The sequence below is a fragment of the Anopheles arabiensis genome, chromosome 3 (assembly GCF_016920715.1).
Source record: "Anopheles arabiensis isolate DONGOLA chromosome 3, AaraD3, whole genome shotgun sequence".
Lineage (NCBI taxonomy): Eukaryota > Metazoa > Arthropoda > Insecta > Diptera > Culicidae > Anopheles > Anopheles arabiensis.
Window position 1 is genome coordinate 70979252 of NC_053518.1, and position 20156 is coordinate 70999407.

The 20156-nt window shown below is 50.4% G+C and overlaps 4 protein-coding genes across 15 annotated transcripts in view; 3 read left to right on the forward strand and 1 right to left on the reverse strand.

Annotated features, from left to right (window-relative positions):
• The first annotated feature begins 25 nt into the window (after positions 1-25).
• Positions 26-5850, forward strand: LOC120899896. The gene is made up of 3 exons (XM_040306221.1): positions 26-3697; positions 3766-3969; positions 4040-5850. The coding sequence occupies exons 1-3, from the start codon at positions 212-214 to the stop codon at positions 4892-4894; spliced, it is 4545 nt and encodes a 1514-aa protein (XP_040162155.1). The 5' UTR covers positions 26-211; the 3' UTR covers positions 4895-5850.
• Positions 5780-9304, reverse strand: LOC120899898. Of its 3 annotated transcripts, none has more exons than XM_040306224.1 (5): positions 7015-7303; positions 6510-6921; positions 6160-6439; positions 5937-6090; positions 5780-5864 (listed from the first exon to the last, which is right to left on the reverse strand). In XM_040306224.1, exons 1-4 carry the CDS (start codon positions 7100-7102, stop codon positions 5968-5970), a joined length of 903 nt encoding a protein of 300 aa, XP_040162158.1. In that variant the 5' UTR covers positions 7103-7303; the 3' UTR covers positions 5780-5864; positions 5937-5967. The 3 variants fall into 3 exon arrangements, with proteins under 3 accessions (XP_040162158.1, XP_040162159.1, XP_040162157.1); XM_040306225.1 differs by lacking the exons at positions 5780-5864; positions 7015-7303 and adding exons at positions 8750-9025; positions 9128-9304 and having other exon boundaries at positions 5907-6090; positions 6510-6909; XM_040306223.1 differs by lacking the exon at positions 5780-5864 and having other exon boundaries at positions 5907-6090; positions 7015-7299.
• A 2536-nt stretch (positions 9305-11840) lies between these two features.
• Positions 11841-17165, forward strand: LOC120902277 (general transcription factor IIH subunit 1). Of its 2 annotated transcripts, XM_040310887.1 has the most exons (5): positions 11841-12010; positions 13374-13848; positions 13924-15366; positions 15634-15809; positions 15891-16016. In XM_040310887.1, the coding sequence occupies exons 2-5, from the start codon at positions 13695-13697 to the stop codon at positions 16014-16016; spliced, it is 1899 nt and encodes a 632-aa protein (XP_040166821.1). In that variant the 5' UTR covers positions 11841-12010; positions 13374-13694. The 2 variants fall into 2 exon arrangements, with proteins under 2 accessions (XP_040166821.1, XP_040166822.1); XM_040310888.1 differs by lacking the exon at positions 11841-12010 and having other exon boundaries at positions 13695-13848; positions 15891-17165.
• A 607-nt stretch (positions 17166-17772) lies between these two features.
• Positions 17773-20156, forward strand: part of LOC120899795 — a 41651-nt gene continuing 39267 nt past the window's right edge. For 5 of the 9 annotated variants that reach the window (XM_040306020.1, XM_040306021.1, XM_040306012.1 and 2 more), the window contains exon 1: positions 17773-17883. The gene's annotated coding sequence lies outside the window, so the exon portion shown is untranslated. The other 4 variants (XM_040306015.1, XM_040306014.1, XM_040306016.1 and 1 more) reach the window with 4 other exon arrangements.

Genomic DNA, 20156 nt, shown 5'->3' on the forward strand with positions numbered 1-20156 from the left:
CAGTTGCCATTTCAAAAACTGTTCATGTGTGTGTGTGTGCCCAAGGTGACAGTCAGTGTTGTGCGTTCCTTTTTTTCCCTCCCGCTCTTTGCGCGATTTTGGCATCGGAAAAAAACAAAGCAAAAAGTTGATCCGCATTTCACAGGCATTTTTCCACGCTGAAAACCGTCCCGCAGCAAATTGTGCTACCGAAAATGCAAATGCGTGGACTATGTACGGTGCTGGCTTGAAAGGGGCGTCCGGAAGCGTGCGCAATCCAAAGGTAAGATACGGAGGAACGGCGGCGGCACCAGCATCCACCTCCGCGCACCGTCCCCCGGCCGGAGAAGCGCACAGCGGCGAGGAGGAGCATCAGCATCGGGCTCGGGAGCGAAAATCCATCGGAGGCGCTTTGCCACCCAATGTGGAGGGTCGTGCTCGCGGTAGGCTGACGATCGGGTTTGGCAACTTCCTAGAATCTCCCCGTGTGGCGCCGGCAGCACCGGGCAGTTCCGCCACCACCGTTGGCATCCGGTGGAACGGTACGAAGGTGTACGTAGCGGTCGATTTGCAGCTGGTTTGGTGGGGCCAGAAGGCATCCACCCCCGTCGGAACGCTTCACTGGGCGCAGGGAAGGAAGGACTGTGCCAGCGTCCAGTACGAGGTGCGCACCAGCGGCGAGCTTTTCCGTCGCTACCTGAAAAGCTGTGAACCGATTCGACTGCGGCTGTACTCGAGACGAACCGAAACCCTCATCGGCACGGCAAAGGTAGAGGTGCCGGGGAAAATCATCAATTTCACCGACTGCGGGCAACCCATTGCGGCACAAGCTTCCGGAGAGATACTGAGCGTGCGGGGCTTTCGGCTCGGCGAGCTGTGCTTGGAATTTGCGCTCAAGCTCGACCCCAAGGAGCAAGTGCAAACAGCAAACCCTCCCAAAGCGCTCGTTCCCACTGCATCACAGAAAGGAAAAGAAAATCGGAAAATGATGTGCGTTGAGCAACCACTGATGAAAAGCTTCCCATTGGCGGCGGCGGCACCATCAAACGCCTCCCTGGCCGTGGAAGGCAAGCCGGCGCCACTACACGAAACAAAGCAACGCCCACTGACCGGAACAGCGTACTATCTGACCGCAGCGAAGAAAAAGTTCACCACGCTCGATCACGACTCGAGGCGCAAAGTGTTGGACTACCTTACCGGCAAACCGTTCGACGAGGATGACCACTCCCGGCCGTCCTCCGAGCGGTCAACGCTGAGCGAAATCTGTTCCATCTCGCCGGCGGAAAGTATGCTGGAAGCGTTGGCCCGATACGACGCAGCGCCGGAGCGGAACAAGCACAACCTCCTGCAGGCCGTCGATTGCGTATGGGTGTTGGTCGAAGGGCTGCGGCTTACCCGGGCGGGGCAGAAAGAGCTTCAGCACCGGACGAAGCACCAGTGGCATGCCCCGACCGCCCCGACCGGGTTCATTGTGAAGCTGAAGTTTTCACGCAATCCCACCACAACGCTGCTCAAGTTCATCTCCAGCCCGGTGGCGTTCGATGAGGTAGAGGTGTCGTTCGACAGCCAGCCGAAAACGACCCGGCTTGTGCTGCCTGGGACGGGTGGCGATGAGGGAGCAACGTTCGAGTTCGGGCTGCATCTGAACGTGGGCAGCACGATTGCCAAGGCGCGACTGTTCCACCTCGGATCGGCTACGGTGACGCTGCGCGAGCTGTTGGACGGTCGGTTGGGCTGTCACAAGCGTTGCCCCGTTCGGCTGGCCGCGGATGACATTCTGCTCGGCACGCTGACGATCCGCATGCAGCTCGGTCGACGGGGGCTTCACTTTGGATCGGAGCTGATCGACGCTGTAACGGGCAACGAAGACAATGTTACGCTGGAAAGTGACTCGAGCGATTCGAGCGAAGACTCGTGGGATGGTCCTGCAACGGAACCGCTACATAGCCGCCGGCCACTGCATTGCTCACACGCTCACAACAGACCACGCTCTTGCGGGCTTCAGGCCGCTAGGGGAACACACCACCTTCGCTCTCATGGACTGTTTCCAAGCGCTAGCTGGACGTGTACCGGACACACCGGGTGTCCCTCGGAGCAGCAACGCCAATCATCGAACGCTTCGGAAGGTCAACAATCACATTCCGCCGCTGGCAAGCAACAACAGCAGGCCAACGAAGCGTCAACGAACGAACGAAATGGCGCACCGAATCGTCAACAAGCGGGCCCGAACGCAATGGAAACGGAAACAAGTGCCCCCGCCGAGCGGGTGAAACTCCTCCACGGCTTGCTTCATCTCGGTCAGCTACGATCGGTACCGGCAAGCGATTACTTCCTCGTGTCCCATCCCTTCTGGACGGAGGATACGACCACGCTCACTTCGGAACTGTGCCCCGAGGGTGGCAACTTTAACTACCTGCGCACGTTCCCCGTGCTCGCCGACGGGGCGTTTATCGAGCGCGTCCGCAACCAGCACATGGTGGTGGAGCTGTGGCAGAAGCTGCGAGGCGAGCCGGAAAAGCTGCTCGGCCTGACGCGCCTTCCCCTGCACCAGTTCTACATCGCGTTCCGTGATGCGCAGTTGAGCGAGCATTTGTCGCACGCGAAGTTGCCGGTCATTTCGATCGATGGTTGGAGCGGTATTGGATCACCGTTGGCGGGTGAACCGTGCGGTGACATACAGGCTATTCTGGCGATCGGGACGGAGGAGCAGATTGAACACTTTAAGGCGATGCGCAATCTACAGCACGTGTCAGCGGATGTTCCACGCTCCCTGGCGCATGCACCACGCGTCACAATGCCAACGGCAACGACGGTAATCTCTCCGACACGCCGCATCTATCCGCGGCCGGAGCACAAATCGATTCAGACGATGAGCAGCGGCACCAAGCAGCCGCAAACGTCCGAGGTAGCGAACATGCTGTCCGCGTTCATCGAAAACCTTGCGCAACGGTTGCCCATTTCGTCGGAGCGCAGCACGGCGCCGAGCTACGATCACAGCAACGCGGCGGCCGATCAGCCAATGGACGGCACGCACGTTGGCTCACCGCACTCGAACGCGAATCGGCCTCAGCTGCGCAAAACGGCCGACCTGCTGGACAATCTGCAGAAGGCACTCTCACAGCGACCGTCCGCCGCCGCCCTGGAAGGGTTGGGTGGGTTGGGCGGTATGGCTTCGCTGCTCGGCGCTGCTTCCGGTGGTGCACCGCGGGCCGATCAAACGCCACCGGCAGCGGGTGCCGGCACGGCCAGCGGACAGCCTCACGATGCTACGACGATTCCGGTGACGAAGCAGGAGGATGACCATCCTCCGACAGCCATGTCTTCGGAAGACCAGCCAACCGACTCAACGGAAAGCTCTTCCTCCTGCTCCGAGAGTAAAGCGTCGCCAAGCGGTGAAACCGTTGCAGCGCCACCGATCGATGAGTGTAAAGTGTTTCGCGTCGCGATCGAGATCGAGCAGGCGGTCAATCTGCCGAAGCTGACCATCAGCAAGAAGTACGCGAAGCGGCACAAGAACCGCAACGTGCCCGTCGACACGCTCGAGCTGGAGCCGAGCGCGTACGCCACGTTCGAGGGCTACAATCTGAAGCCCGGCATGCCGAACACGGTGAAATCGCACGAGGGCATCGTGTACACGACGCACGTGCTGGAGCGCAACTGTGCGCCCGGGTGGCAGAAACGGTTCGAGGTGCAGCTGCCGGTTGATCTGATGATGAATGTAAGTGTTTACTCGCCTTCCACGGGGAAGTGTGTTGCTCGAATTAATTATTTAATCCATTTTTTTAGGATGAGAAACGATTCATATTGAAAGTTTGGCGCAAAGCGGCACTGAGCGATGCGCCCAAATGCCGGCTGCTGCCCGCCCCGATGGAGGACGCCGTGATTGGGTTCTGTGCGATCGATCTGAGCGTACTGCTGTCCGGCATGCCGTACATCCTCGGCTGGTACAACATTATGGACTTTTCCGGGCGCTGCAACGGACAGATTAAGGTACGATCGCGAGACCAGAGTACATTGACACGAAATGGTTACATAAAATTATCCTCTCCTTTGCTTTTAGGTGAACGTACAACCGCTGGAAAACGTGCTAGTGTACAAAACGCTCGACGAGCAGATGAACTTCCAAATACCGCTCTCAATCGACGTGGACTGCAGTGGGGTCGGGCTGGATGGGGCGGCCAGCAACACGTCACTCAGCCGTGCCCTGAAGCGCAAGTTTACCGAGCTGGAAGAGATCACCGAACGGCTGAAGGCGCGACTGTTCGACGTGACCGGCGATGACGAGGATGATGATGATGGGGATGCGGACGCCGATCCGGACGATGAGTTCGAGCGCGATCTCAACACGGAAGCGGCAGAGGAGGAGGAAGAGGACGATGAACTGTGGGCCGATCAGTTCGGGGATATGTCGAAACAGAAGCGCAACAGCCAGTATCCGAACGGTGCGCTAACGCTAACGACTAACACCTCGTCCTACTCGATGTGCGCTACGGATCGGAGTGTAAGCGAGCGTCCCGAACGTAGCCTAACCGGCTGCTCGAACCGGCAGCTGCAGCTGGAGGAGTTGCTCCAAACGCACGACATCGACACGCTGATCAATCCGGCCATCATGAAGAATCTCCTCAATCCGTCCAACTCGGACGAAACGCCTCCGCTGGCGGTGGACGATGGTGGTGCGACCGATGCCGATATGAGTGACGGGAATGCATCCTCCCGATCGTCACTGCTGCCGAATGATGAGGCGAAGCTGCAGCAGGAAGCGAATGGAGCACCGCCACCGACGGGCGACGTGAAGGTGCGACAGATCGCGTCCGCCCTGCAAAGGACAACCATTTCCGACGCGAACTGTGGCAGCATGAACAAATGTCGGGAAGCGCCCGAAGGCGAACCGATGAAGAAGGATGTTAACAATTAAGGGTGAGATAGAACTCCCTCGATGTAGTTTGCACTAGTGACGGGTAAAGATGGCAAAAATCTGGAGTCGACTCCGATCCTAATCCGACAATTTCCGAACCGACTTCGCAAGCTAGATTCGCCGAGCATTATACGGAGTCGTTCGGAGTCGTCTGAAGTTGTCCGGAGTCGTCCGGTGTCGTCTGGAGTCGGAGTCTTCCGGAGTTGTCCGGAGTTGTTCAGATACGTCCAGAGTCGTCCGTAGTTGTCCGGAGTAATCATAAGTTATCAGCAGTCGACTGTAGTCATTCGGAGTCATCCGTAGTTGTCTGGAGTAATCCTAAATCATCAGATGTCGTCCGAAGTCCTCAGGAGTCGTCTCAAATCATCAGCCGGAAGACAAAAAACACAAAGAAATGAAATTCCTAATAACAAACACATTACACCGGTCGACTCCGATCGACTCTGGACGACTTCGAATTACTCCAGACGACTCCAGACGACTCCGGATGACTCCAGAAAACTACGGACGACTCTAGATGACTCCAGAAAACTCCGGACGACTCCAAACGACTGCGGACAACGACGAACGACTTTGTCCCGGACGACTCCGACTCCGGGCGGAAGTAGTGGTTCCCATTTTGCCGTATTCGGAATCGGACTAACAATAGCCGGAGTCGTGAGTGCGCTCTAGAGAGCACACCATTGATTTGTACAACAAGCAATTTGCATTTTCATTTTAATCGTTATTTACCGCTTTTATATGTCATCTCTTCTTTAGTGGTTAGCTTTTAATATTTATCTCGAAAACAAGCGCACACAAACACACACCACACTACTACACTATATCGTAATAATCGTGTACTTCTGGTTCGGACTCGGAAATTAAGCACCTTCAGAATGACGAGTTCAATCTGTCGACAACGAATTGTATCCAGCTTTTAATCTATAATAAGCTTCAATTAATGTGTTAGTTTACGGATCGTGTTTTGCTTTAGGCAGGTGAAAGAACAAGCGTGTTTGTTAACTTCCTGTAAGAAAAGCTTATCATACTGTTGCTCTACCTTAATTTATTAGCTTACCGCCTTCTTCCCCTCACTCAAACATTGAAAGGTAATTTTCTAACCGGAACTTTCGCTTCAACTGCTTGTTGCTGATGAATTGGATTGCTGCGCTGGTCTTATCGTGCCGGTGATAGTATGCACAGTGCCGAACACGCTGTAGAAGGCAACAACAGTAAGTTCGTTTCACTATAAACCAGGAACATCCCTGCCAAAACCGCCTTACCTTATACTCGTTCAGTGCATCCAACCGTTTCTTCTGCTCGGACTTGTGCTTCGAGCAGGACCGTGCATCCTCAAGCTCCTGCACCATACAGCGCCGGCAAAGCGATCGCTCCGTTCTTAGATTCTTCCAGTAGTCAACTTCTGGCCGCTCGTCGCACCGCAAACACCGGTCAAAGTTTTCCGTCTTGCAGAGCGTCCTTGCGGCGGGCATAATTTTGATGGTACCACCAAACGAATGATTCCGGATGTCTTTGCGCGTTTTGAAGAGATACGTTCCAACACTAACCCGAAGAAAGAGTAAAGGTGAAATGTCGACGTAGCCGCAAAAGCCTGAACTCATCTACCACCTACCCAGGATAGGCAAGCGAACGATCCTTGGTACGCTCATCCGTTCCACTCCCGAACGGTTTGGCTATCTGCTTTGGTTTCGACTGCTTCTTCACTAGCTCGTAATCCCCAACGCCCGGGCTGTTGCTCACTTCCTCAAAGTTAAACCGCACACTGTTGGCAACGAGCGGCCCGTAGCCTTTACGGCTGATGGGCTTCCGCAGTGCCGGATGGTCCTCGGGTGTCCCCGGATCGTACCCGATGTTGTGCGCTCCCGGTGCAAGATTCTCTCCCAGGAGTTCCGGCTGACGGCGGCGCATCAGCGAACTCAGGGCCGGACCTCGCAGGGGTACCGTTTCCCGCTCGATGCCGGAACCGAAGAAGATCCTTGCCTGGGGAGGGCGCTGGATGACGTACTCGAAGCCTGAGGAAGATACTGAAACGGATTAAACCACAAGGGCCAATTCGGAAGCTTCTTAGCATGATTTTGGAGAGTACTGAGGCACCACACTTTTGGAACGATTCGCACCAAACTCATTGCAACGTCCGAGGATAAGCTGGTACTCCTTCCGCGCTTCCCGCAGAAGCAGACGTGAGAACTCGTTCATTTCAATCATCTCCAGAAGATCTACACTACTTTATGTGAATCCCCGAATGTTCCTAGTGTTGTCTCACCGAGTTCCTTAATCAGACTGCAAAGTTTGGAGAAAGCAGCAGAGTCTTTGCCACCGAAAACTCTATCCGACGGAAGAGGGGGAGGGTACACAACTCAAACCCCTTTCAGAACTTCCACCAAAAAGCAACGAAATAGACCACGTGCGCCGTCACGTTGGTGAAAAGCGTGTCTTCGTTTGGTGGCATAAGCAGGGGGCAGTGCAAGCAGTGCTCCCTACCCGTGGTGTGGGGGCGCAAAAGTAAACATGCCGTTAAGTTTGCATAGATTGTAAGGCGGTAAAGAAACAAAAGCATTACATCGGGAAATGAGAGTGGAGGGGGGGAGAGAGAGTGCGGGGTTTATTGGTGTGTGATTTATTTTCCCCAAGACCTTAACTCAATCAAACGAAAATCCCTTTTCCCCCGGGGGGTTCTTGAAATGGAGTATTGGGAAGTAAAGACGAAGAAAAGCAAGGATCAAAATTTGAATCTACCTACTGTCAATCGAACCGAAATCGAACCGTGGGACAATTGATTGGCCCATAAATTGTGCTTGGTTTTTGGAGAACGACCACCATCGGAATGGAGACGGCAACAAGGAAGGGTCCGTAGAAGAAGCTAGTCGGTTGATTAATGAGATGCTTCCGGGGTGAATCGAACGAAGATCCAAGTAGGCTCTCAATGCTTCTGAAGACTATTCTGCAGTGAAACCCAGAATTAGCATAGTCGTATCTTCAAGAGTAAATTTCAACAATTTGGAGATTATACATACATTCATATTTGTATAATAAACAATAAATCCCATTTCCCGATTAGGTAAGTCCCGGAAACATGTGTATTTCCGTGCCAGTTATGTGTCGTACTCTTGTGGTACATTTTCAATTTCCAAAACCATTCATGTCTGAAGATTTATAGCTTCATACCGAAACTGCGCCGCTGTGGCTCTGAATAAGAGATACGGAATAGCTCAAACCCCAGACTATCGACACGACTCGTCGCGTGACAATCGGAAACTCATAGCTGGCGAGAACTTGTTGGAGGAAATCGACCGTTTGAAGACGACTCCCACTGGGGAGGCAAAATATGAAAACTCCCTGCTCGGTTTCTTCACACTTTCGCGCGGTAAGAGTTTTTTTGCTCGTCCGTTTTATATCCGTCGAACGCGGGTGAAGATTTCATCGACCGTTTTAGATCCTTGTCCCATTCCTTCGGCTTGTTAACCCCCATATATCCAATTTGTGGTTGGCGCTCCAGCTGTGTGAGTAGCTCCCTGAACACAAAACGAGGTTAGACACAAGGCAATAATCACCAGTTTCCAATCTTTTTCCTTTCACTTCACTCCAACAACAAAAAGGGCAGATTATGATAATTAGAACTCCGCCAATTAGCTTTTCCGCGACGAATAAGTTATGAAGCTTTGCTCCCGGTGGTGGAGAGCATGAGTCAGCGACATTAGAACTTTATGACGATTCACGATGATAATGAGGATATTGTATACCCGTTTGTTAACTTGCTCGTCCCTAAAGAGGACACTTTTCTTTGTTGTCTGTGGGGTCTTTTTGCAGTCAAAGGAGGAAGACAAACTATGCTAATTTGTGGTTTTGCTTTACCTTCCATATCAGTTTGCCAATCGTTTAATTGGTGGCGCTGAGGGACTGGGGCGATTTTGAACTCTACAACTGTACACTTTCACCAACCGTCTCAGCAGCAGCAGCCCAAGGGGCCAATAAATTCATCGCTTCGCACTCCGCGCACAATTCCGTCCGGTCAAGCAAAAATCACAATCTTTTCTGTGGGGGTTTGCAGTAGTAACCGACGACGACGACGACGACGGGGACGCGTGCAACAGTTTTTTCCTTTGTTGCTTCGATCCGCGTGACGAAGGGCTGGAGAAGTAGCAACAACAAAAAAGGAAGAAAAAATACCTTAGCAAAGCTCATAAAACTCCATCCGTGGAAGGAAATATGTTGAATTGGTGGGGTAGGTACCGGACCGGGTGGTGTCGCGTGTGAAAAGTAAACATTGTTGCAACCGCCTTCCCCAGTCCTTCCCAACATAGTTCCCGAGCGATTGTTTGTTTAGTGCGCGAGCAGGAGTGTCTTCGCTGCGAAGGGAGAATATGTCCTTTGGTGTCCTTCGCCTACTTTTTTGCCTTTGCGGTTTTGCTTTACGTCTGACCACCGCCGCCGCCGCCTCTCGCGCGCAGCGAAGACACTATTCGTGGTTTTGTCGCCTGGATTGGCCTGCCTGGATTGCTTCGGAACAGGTGATCTTGGTTTGCGCGCCAATCGATACACAGACGATGCGCGGTTTGGATGTGCTTTAACAAGTATATTTTTGGGTTTTTTATTTTTATTTTAACAAAATACACGATAACGCTTGATTTTATGAAAATAACGAATGGTGTTATTCGAAAGCGCCGGTCCCGTGGTCCAGTCGTCAACTCGCACGACCTAACAACATACCCGTCATGGGTTGAAGACCCGAATGAACCGTACCTCCATTTGTAGGAGTCACTGAAAGCCATTAGTGGTACAGGTAGGCCTTGACCGACGACTGTTGTTGTGCCAAGTTAGCCGAAAGCAGCGTGCTCTAAAATCTAGTGCCATTGGAAACGATAAGTGATAAAGGCTGTTATTATTGAATCCGTTCGTAGCGGCGGTGTACGTCCCGACACTCATTTTCTTAACGTACTAGATGGTTGCTACAGTAATTCAACGCGGCGTTGTAGGACTGGGCTCAAGAAATGTGTTGCCATCCCTAGAATTTCATGTGAGCGCCGTACGTTCCCGCAACGAACGGATTCAATAATACCAGCCAAAATGTCACACATGATGTCGAAAACATAACATTTCAGTGTGTCTTCTAGTAATGGGTAAAGTCGGCAAAAATCCGGGGTCGACTGCATTTCGACTCCGATAATTCCGGAACCAACTACCGAAGCTAGGATCGCCCAGCATTATCCGGAGTCAGTCGGAATTGTTCGGAATCGCCCGGAGTCTGCTGGATTCGGCCGGAGTCTTCCGGAATCGTCCGGAGTCGTCTGGAGTTGTTCGGAGTTGGAGTCGTCCGGAGTCATCTGGAGTCATCCGGAGTCTGAGTCGTCCGGAATTGATTGGAGTCGGAGTCGTCCGGAGTCGTCCGGCCTTCGAAACAAAGGCCTGTATACGAAGTGCACGAGCAAAGTAACAGCCAAAAAACATAATGAAATAAAATATCTGATCACAAGCACATTGCATCGGACGGCTCCTGTTGACTCCGCCCGACCCCGATTCTGGTCGACTCTGAACGACTGTGAATGACTCCGGCTCCAAACGACTCCGGACGACTCCGACTCCCAAGTACTCCGGGTGGTTCCAGGCAACTTTGAACGACTTAGATGACTCTGGACAACTCCGGACGACTCCCACTCCCAAGGACTTTGGGTGACTCCGGACGACTCCGACTCCAGGTAGTAATAGTAGTTCAGATTTTGCAGTATTCGGACTCAGGCTAACAATAGCCGGAGTTGGATTGGAGGCGTGGGTGCGCTCCAAAGAGCACGTCACTACCCAAGCGCCACAGATTAAGCTTAAACGACTGGAAAATTGAATATCCATAGAAAAAAAATGAAAGCTCCACAGCTTCATTGGTTTGATCAATAGATGGCGTATTACAACTCATCATTATATTGCTATCCTTTTCTTGCAATGTGTTTCGACAAGTTTCATCTTATCATCTATATAGCCTTATAACTTTCTGAGCAAAAATCTATATGAATGGTCGTGTGGTCAGATACGTGGGTATCAACACCAACGACCATTACTCAAATCTCACTTGCTTCAGTGCTGGTGGTTTCCGTTGGAGTTTAGTATTTAAACAATCGTATCGCCGTTCTAGTTCTAGCGATGCATAACTTCAATGCGAAACCATACAACAGTACAGAGGAAATGAGAAAGCTCTCCTCCAAGCGAGGAAGCTCAACTGGTTGGGTATCCCACAAACAGATGGCGCCACCAGCTTTTTTGCTATTTTTAGAATGCATGAGTCGTTTGCCGTCTGCCAAACGAAGTCTTTCTATATTCCGTTTAGGTAGAGTGCTTGAGTCGTTTAGAAGCCGTTTAGTGGTCGTTTAGTGGATTTGTGGCACTTGGGTAGTGTCTTCATATGCAGCTTTGATGTATCATTCCACCACTAGAATGCTGTTAAGCAGCACCAGTCTAAAATATGTGACAAACTTGTCTGATTGCTTTTAGGCCTGGCCCTGGTTATAAACATGAAGATTATTTTCTATTCGTTTTATTCGATTTGCTGCTCTTGGCAATTCTTCCATACAATTTGGCAAAACTCAAAAGTCGTCTAAAAAAGCTAAATAGACACATTTTTTTGAAATATGATTTTTTTATATGAACTTTTTCTGCTTTTCGGCAATTACTTTGGGATTTTAGAAGAAAAAACATTGATATTATTATTTTAGCAAATTGTATTTAAAAATGGCATCCATCAAATAACGTTTCACAGAAAAAATGCTCTGATTTTTAGACAAGCACATTTCTTATTCGACCACAGACGCTTAACGGACGCCTAACGGCACCGTGCGCAGCACAACTGACACCGGCTGACAGCTCTGTCACCGTGCGCTCGGCGGGAACGCGCTGTCACACCGAACACTGTCAGCCCGTGCGCACCGGGTCGCGGCACTGCCAAAGGGGGAACCAGTCTAAATTTACCATGGAAAGATTTCCTGAATACTAGCGCCAGCGGTGTGTGCGATGTGATTATGTGGTGTGTAGCGGCAATGAAATTGAAAACGTTCCTGTCGAACGAAATTGCACATGGCGGCGGTAGAACATCATGGAATAGGCGCTCCGTAGAAACGCGTCGGAAAACAGGTACAAACCGGGTGCTTTCGGGCTAGTTTTTGCGGCAAAATGCGTTGGAATGGTCGGTGAACGGGTGGCCGCTGGAGTTGGTGCCAATTTCGGGCCACTTTTGTGGCCAAACGGGCCCGAACGGATCGGTTGCTGGCTGGCTGGGGTGGATTTTCCAGAACCGTCCAATGAACTCGTGCGACGGGCGGTGGGTTGTTCGTCCATCGTTCTCTGGTGCGGCGGAAGGCTAGATTCGGAGCCAATTCTATGTGAATATGAGTGATTATGGTGCTTAGAATGCATTTTCGGTTGCAAGTTTGATAATTTTAATGCAACGAAACTAATCTTACAAATTCTTCAGAGACTCTTGAGAGCGATTAATAGTCAAAGAGACGTTCTTGTGAGATAAATGTAAGTGCTTGGAATGTAAATCGCAAATCGTAAGGTGGAATGAAACTAGAAAAGTGATCTTTTGCCGCAGCAGCAGCAGCAACGGACAAGCGGACAGCCAACAGTGTATCGTAATGGTGTCGATTATCAGAAAGGGGCATCTCTGGCCGTGCCAACTATGTTGCTATGTTACAACGGTGTGTGGTGCCCGTTTTGTAAAAGATGAAGGCTGCTCATGGTGTGTGCGATGATGGTGCCCTCGTTTCGGCAAACCTTGATCCAACTTGGTCAATGTAAAATTGTCTCGTTTGGTATTTTAAAGTCATTTTGGATGCTCTCACGAAGCAAGTGTGTGTGTTTCGAGTTGATAATCTTTTTAAAAAATCTACAATCACATGCAATCAAATGAGCTTAATTTATAAATCTGTAACAGTGCTCGTAATGTGTAAAATCAAGAGTTTTTTTTTGACGTTCTTTATACGACGATGCACCGGCGGTTTAACAAAGGGTCGTTAAATCGCATTTAGCCCATCATTTTCGTACCCATGATTCATACATCCGTGACCGTGTCGCCCATGTATGTGTGTGTGTGTGCATGTGAAAGTGTGTGCTCATGCATACCACGAGATTAATTTGGGTTTGATGGAGGGGTTGCTGTTGAAAAAGCAGGAGACTTTAAACTTTTCCTTTTATTCACCGTATCAGCATCAGCATCATCGTCGTCATCACAGGTTTATTTAGCAGGGAGATGCAATTTTTGATCCTGTGATCCGCGGCGTAATCGGAGAACGAACACACACATACAAACACATCTATCTTGTGCATAATCAAAATTTTTAAAATGGTTGGAGATGACTGATACATCAATGCGCTATCTAAAATGAAGAAAATGCATAGAAAAAGAAGTTTTTTTTAAACTATTTTTTTATTCCTTTATTTGCTAGATGATGCAATGACTCATACATTGTTTGTTTTTTAATTACTCTCATTTTAGGCTGTTCATTCCAATTCCATCCTCCCTAGGAGAAAGACAATACATTCACATACAAACACATTCGTGGTCGATAAGCTGGCCAGAAATTGTTTTCCCTCCCAAAGCTGCACGCCCCGCAGGCAAATTGAGTTCTAGATCCGCGAAAAAGGGAGAAGTATTGTTCCTTTCTTCTTCATGGTGGTGCAGCAACATTCACAGCCGCACCGCAGCAGCCTGGTTGACTTGAGCGGTCGTTAAATTCAGAGCCAACCAACCCGGCGTATAACTCCCCCGCTGGGGTGGCTTTAAACGTGTAAAGAGAGAAAAGAAGAGAGCAAAACAATGACCACAACGCGGGAGGACGTGCTGCTGCAGATGGGGGAGGTGCGGTTCAAGAAGGGCGACGGAACGCTGTACGTGATGAACGAGCGGATCGCGTGGATTGCGGAGCATCGTGATACCGTTGCCGTGTCGCATCGTTTCCAGGATATAAAGAGTGAGTATTGGAGAGAAGCAACAAAACAATCATTAAAAACTGTTCTGTTTAACGTGCCTTTGTTTTGCTTGCCAGTGCAAAAAATCTCCCCCGAAGGCAAGCCGAAGGTGCAGCTGCAGGTCGTGCTGCACGACGGCAACAGCTCGACGTTCCACTTCGTCAATCGGCTCGGCCCGCCGGCCCAGATGGCCGACCGGGACAAGGTGAAGGAGCTGCTGCAGCAGCTGCTGCCCAACTTTCGGCGCAAGATCGACAAGGAGCTGGAGGAGAAGAACCGCATCCTCACGGAGAATCCGTCCCTGCTGCAGCTGTACAAAGATCTGGTCATCACGCAGGTGCTGACAAGCGAAGAGTTTTGGGCCCGGCACGCAAAAGACTACATGAACAAGGAGCAAACGGTGCGGCAGGACATTGGCGTGTCGGGCGCGTTCCTGGCCGACATCAAACCGCAGACGGACGGGTGCAACGGGCTGCGGTACAACCTGACCGCGGACATTATTGAGTGTATCTTCAAAACGTACCCGGCCGTGAAGCGGAAACACACCGACAACGTGCCGGCCAAGATGACGGAGGCGGAGTTTTGGACCAAGTTCTTCCAGTCGCACTACTTCCACCGGGACCGGATCGTGGCGGGCGGCACCAAAGACATTTTCACCGAGTGCGGCAAGATCGACGACCAGCAGCTGCGTCAGTCGGTGCAGGAGAACCTCGGCGATCCGCTGCTGGACATACGGGCGTTCGAGGACAACACGCTCGAGGAAGGGTTCTGCAGTTCGGCCACCGCCAAGCAGCAGACAGTGAACAGCGGCAACATTGTGCACCAGAGCATGATCAAGCGCTTCAATCAGCACTCCTTCTCGGTGCTGAAGACGTGCACGGACGTGAAGACGCTCAACTGTGGCATCGGCGCGATACTGAACGCTACGCCCGGGGCCAACGACGGTGGAGGAGGAGCGGCCGCCAATGGACAGACGGGGGTGGCGAATGGGAAGGACAAGCACAACAGCAACAGTCTGCCGGCGGATGGAGCGAACAACAATAACAACAACAACACGGTGAATGGGTTCAGCAAGAAAGACAAGCGATCGCACGAGCTGGCGAACGGTGGGACGACGGACCAACGGAATGGGGTACACGTCGAGCCAACGATTAAGCGGGCTCGTATTCAGGCCAAGATTACCTACGACGATCTGGAGGGCGAAGAGGACGAGCGGTCGCGCGTGAAGCAGCTGAATCTGACCAAAATCGAACGTTACCTGCATGGGCCGGTACCGGCAGCGGGCGGCAGTGCCGGCGGGCATGATGCTTCCCTGTCCGGCCATCCCAAGCGTGGCGGCGACGGGAGTTTGCATGACTTCGAGACGACCCACGCGATGATACTGGAGGCGGCCAATGGGACGTGGAGCAACCGGACGCCGCACAAGCTGCTGGTGAGCCCGGCGGCGGCCGTCAGTGCGCTCGGGGACCTGAGTCCGGGCGGTGCGCTCATGAGAGGATTCCAGGAACAAAGCCTTGCCCGTAAGTATTTGCTAGGGGGGGAAACGGGGGTGGCCGGTATGTATCGCCTTGCTCCTAGTGTTCAATCGCAGTTAATTTGCTACGATCGCGGTTGGTCAATGGCAAGGTAGAGTATGAAATGCTTCAAGTTCCACACGAACCGAACGTCTCTTTTTGTCGGTAGTAAATCGTACTAAAGCTCGAGGACATTTTAAACTCAACCGGGCGTGTCCAATTTCCCAATCGTTTGTGTCACTAAAACTAACGCACATTGAACCGGCTTTCCAGAACTTGTGCCTCCCGATATTGAGAAGGAAGTGCGTAATCTCTACCTTTCGCTGCTGGAGCTGCTGAAAGAGTTTTGGAAATGTTTCCCCCCGACCACGCCGCAGCTGGAATCGGAAGCTACCCGCATGCACGACATACTGCAGCGCTTCGCAATGGTCAAGCTGAAGCCCTTTGAGGTACGGTAATACAATCCTTCTTGTCCAAGGTGCGCCTCTAATGGTGTAAAATCATGATCATTCTTTTTTTTTCTCTTATAGGACCGTGCCATGAGAGAACTGTTGCCATTGGGCTCCTCGCTGACGCAGCATCTGAACCAGCTGCTCCAGTCGGCCAACCGGAAGTACGCGATCTGGCAGGAGCGGCAGCGCCGTACGCACAGGTAGCACCATTGCTCCACCACAACGCTCCATTAGCGGTCTCCTCTCCCACCAATGCCCCAAGGGACACAGCTGCTGCTGCTGCTGCTTCTTTCTATCATCATCACATTTCGATGGTCCCTGCCGATGCCGATGCCAACCATCACATACAGAATTCGATGGCCAACTTCATCTCACCCGTATATTGTCTGTAGTGTGTGTCCGTCTCCTTCTGTCCATCCACATGCCTATTTGGGGTCTATTTTCGTTCGACATTGATGTGTAGTGATATTCCCGCTCTAAGCGCACTAGTAGCTGCGATTTCCGTTCATTAATGTGAGCTCAAATGTTGGGATTTGCTGGAGAAAAAAAAGAAAGCAATGAATCGGACATAAATCGTAGAAGAAGTTGCATTGTATGTTTTGGTTTCTCCTCCTCATTCCTCATCTGCTGCTTTACACTTGGTAGCGCTCCAAAATATTGCCTTGCGGCGTGTTTATTGTCGATTTTTTAAGTGTGGCCTATGAACGGCGGAAAATAAGCAGAGTAGAAGGGTGTGTTCGAAGGAGGCCTTAAGCCTCCCAAAAAGCGATGTGTTAGTATTACTGATAATAATTGGGGATGGGTATAACGGGGCAATGAGACAAATGTGAAGAAAGGCAAATATAGGAGGAGGGCAGTGAAATTTGAATCGACTTAAATGAGCCAATTTTGTCATAAAAAAAGAAAAGAAAAACTCAATTAATTCTCAAAGATACAATGAAATACATTCATATCATCTTGGAAAATTGATAGCCACCATCACGCACATCGGTTTGTAATTGTTTGAGAAACGCTGCAGAGCGAAACAATTAGTGGAAAATTTAAAACAATGCTGTGCCCGAGTTAACAAAGGCTATGAGGAGGATGGTGCCGATGGAACGAGAAACAGCAACTAACGTGTGGGCGGGGAAAGTAAAATCAATCCTCAAAACTCAGCCCACTGCGACAAATCAAATTAAACGCCTATAACTGGTGGATGAAAATAATCAAACCTAAAATCAAAGGGCGAGAGAGAGAGAGAGAGATGGAGCGAAAAATAAAACATACATGGCGCACAGAAGAAATGTGAAACACTAACAAAATTAAACTGTATTAGTGATGAAGAATAAATTTGATAGAATGTAATAAAACTAATCGGTCGCTATAGTGTACACCGCAACGGCTGCAGATAATAATTGTAGATGCGTAATTATGGCATAACATGTTTTCAATAAAATGTGTCTTTTGGGTCTTGTGTGGCCAAAAATAACCACCAAATTGGCAAATCGGGTACCTTTTTAAAAATTCTGTGTTGAATTTCCTTCGCCAGACAAGAATTATGGCAATAACCCAAAACATGTTCTGTACATGATTTTTAACGGCTAATTCAAATGCCTCCACAATTGTCAATCCCAGTCCTCGACTGTCAGCTGTCAAACTGTACTAAATGAGTGATCGTTGTCGCTGACGGGAGCTCACTTCCCAATTAACAATTTCTGTAGCCATTGGAGCAAAACGCTCGAAACGCTTCAGGTTTGTGCCGTTGCATTTCCGTACATTTGTTATGTTGCATAAGCCCAAAAAAAAACTATCCTTTATGAAGTATTTAAAGTACACCAAGAAAATATAAAACATGCTCTATTTGTTACATTTTTCATAGCTTTACTTCCCGTAACTCATTGCCGGCCTGCTGCGCATCGGGCCCAAGTGGTGAGTGGCCTTATCGCGCGACTGCGAGCGCCAGCCCGTGCAAACCCGAACGCTTCGCGCGCGGCGCCACTCATCCACTGTACCAGCAGGGAATCATTGCGAGCGCGTCCGCAGGAGCGACAAAATCGGGTATTTCGGTCGGTGTTTATTGTGATTGTTCAAGGTAGAAATTGCTAATTTTACCATCCTCCAGTGGTGTAAAAGTGTGGCACGAGCAGCTGGCAGTAGGGCCAGTGGGAAGAAAACGGGTTTAAAAGGTTCTAGTAGCTGTAAAAACGCACTGGTGAGATGCCGAGAGCGCACAGGAGGTGGAGGTGAAAAAACCACACAGAGTGTATGAACATGGCGTTGGTATGGTACCAATGGGCGAGGAAAAAAGGGCAAACAATAGTGTGTGCACCGAGCTGCCGAGACAAATTGTAATCCCGTTCGTGTGTGTGCGCAATTTTCGGTCGCAGTTGTTTTGTCGATTAAAGAAGAACTCTCCCCTCGAAAAATAAATTAACCTGCCAAGAGTGGTGTGAAAACAGTGGTGCAGCGGGGCGAGAGGAGAAAGGAAATGAAAACCAGAGGGCAGCAAAAATCTGTTTACAGTGTGTTGTGCGGTGTCCGGCTGAGTGTGGTGCCCGTATTCCGCAAACGGTGTTAAAATGTGATGTACCGGGAAATAGGCCCTAAAACACGAAGTCGTCGCCGTGTGTGTGTGTGTGTTTGAAGCAAAATTACAGTCTTTCTGGGGGAGGGGTGGGAGTGTCTGTTTCCGGGTCGTGTGCAGTTTTCTTGGGAAAAAACCTCCCACCCAAACGATTGATGTTTGGGAATGGAAAAGAAAGTATTCTTGTCCGCCTAGTGGCCTGGTGGCCCGAGGGAAAGCTGTCAGCCCCCGCGGACTGTCCGCTCTTGGACCGTGGTGTTTCTGCCTCCCCCGTAAAAGTTTGGAGCACCGTGACACTCTTGGTTTGGTGGTTGGTTGGTGGTTCTCTCTCCGGAGTTTTGCTGCTTTGGGAGATACTGCCGAGTATCGTCAGACTGCTGCGTTTTGCCTCTGCCGCTAAAATGTTCACTGGTGGCGTTCCATCAAACAGATGCACTTCCAACATTAGCTCCATAAGGTGGGTCCGGTCGGTGTATGAACCACGAAAATTGAGATTTTTGTGGCGCTGCTGCCTACCTCGGACGGACAGCAGCAACTCCCACCACCCAGGGCGGCGTTGAAACAAAGTTGAAGGGTGGGAAAATTGTGGCGAGCGTAAGCGAGAAGAAGAACCACCGTGCATCGGGCCGCTCTTTCACTCTTTCGCTCTCTCTCATTCTCTTCTCGCTCGGGTGGCCAAGAGCGCGAAGGGTTTCCGCCGACGAAAAGCGAGAGTGAAAAATAGCCCAAACCGCTAGTTTTGTTTCATTGTGGTGCGTGTACACTGAACAGAGCAGTGTCAGCTCGAGCCAGAGACCCGTTCATCATTTGGGTTTTGTGTCGTGGAAAAGCATGGCAAACGTTGATTTACCGGAACGCCGGACGCTTCGACTGCCCTGTGTGGATTAGGGAGGGAATTTTTCTGCGTGCAGGAATTTTGTTACTTGGGCCGTGTGCAGTGTTGTGTGTGTGCGTGTGTGTGAGTGCGTGTTGTTAGCAGCTTTCCCTCTTCTGTGGTAGGTGCGAAGATTCTGCAAATAATCAGCAGGCGGGCGGGCGATACACAGCCAACACACACGCCAAATGGGAATCCGGTTTTTGTGAAATGGTACACACAGTAAAGGTAGTCCTTTTTGCGCGATTGAATGTGCGTATGTGTGCGAGCGAGTTATAAGGATGCGGTCCAGAAAGGGAATTTTGATATGCGTGTGTGCAATTGAAAACGATGTCCCATGTATGGTGTGTGTGTGCTCACTTTTTTTTTTGTTGTTTGCTGCTCGAGCAAATGTGTGCCTTTTTTGTCTATCTTTTGTGTGTGAGCGGGGTCAGTCTCCGGGGGCATTTTTGGAAAAATCTTCCACTGTCAAGCGTGGAACGAACCGTGCGTGTGTGCTGTGTCTGTGTGTGTGTGTGCGTGTTAAAGGGAACACGGTGCAATATGGACTGCGCTGCGTTCTACCGGCATGTGGCAAATGTGGTCTTTGACATCGGAATTTTGGAATCAGCAGCAATCGGTTTTCAAAGTTATGATAAATATATAGTTTAGCGGTTGTTTTCAATATTAATTGAGTGAACTGTGTAGAGTCACACTAAACAATAAAGAGACGTTGGTGCCACGTGCCAACAGACGCCCAGGAATAAATCCCTTTTTTTTGTTCCAACAGCTATATCCTTTTTGCGACCCAACGGTCATTGTTTTCATTAACTTGGTAAATAGATTTAATGTTCACTCAATGAAAAACATGGAATTTGCAGCATAAATTTGACCATTTTTTCAGTATCAAAAATATATGAAGCCAAGA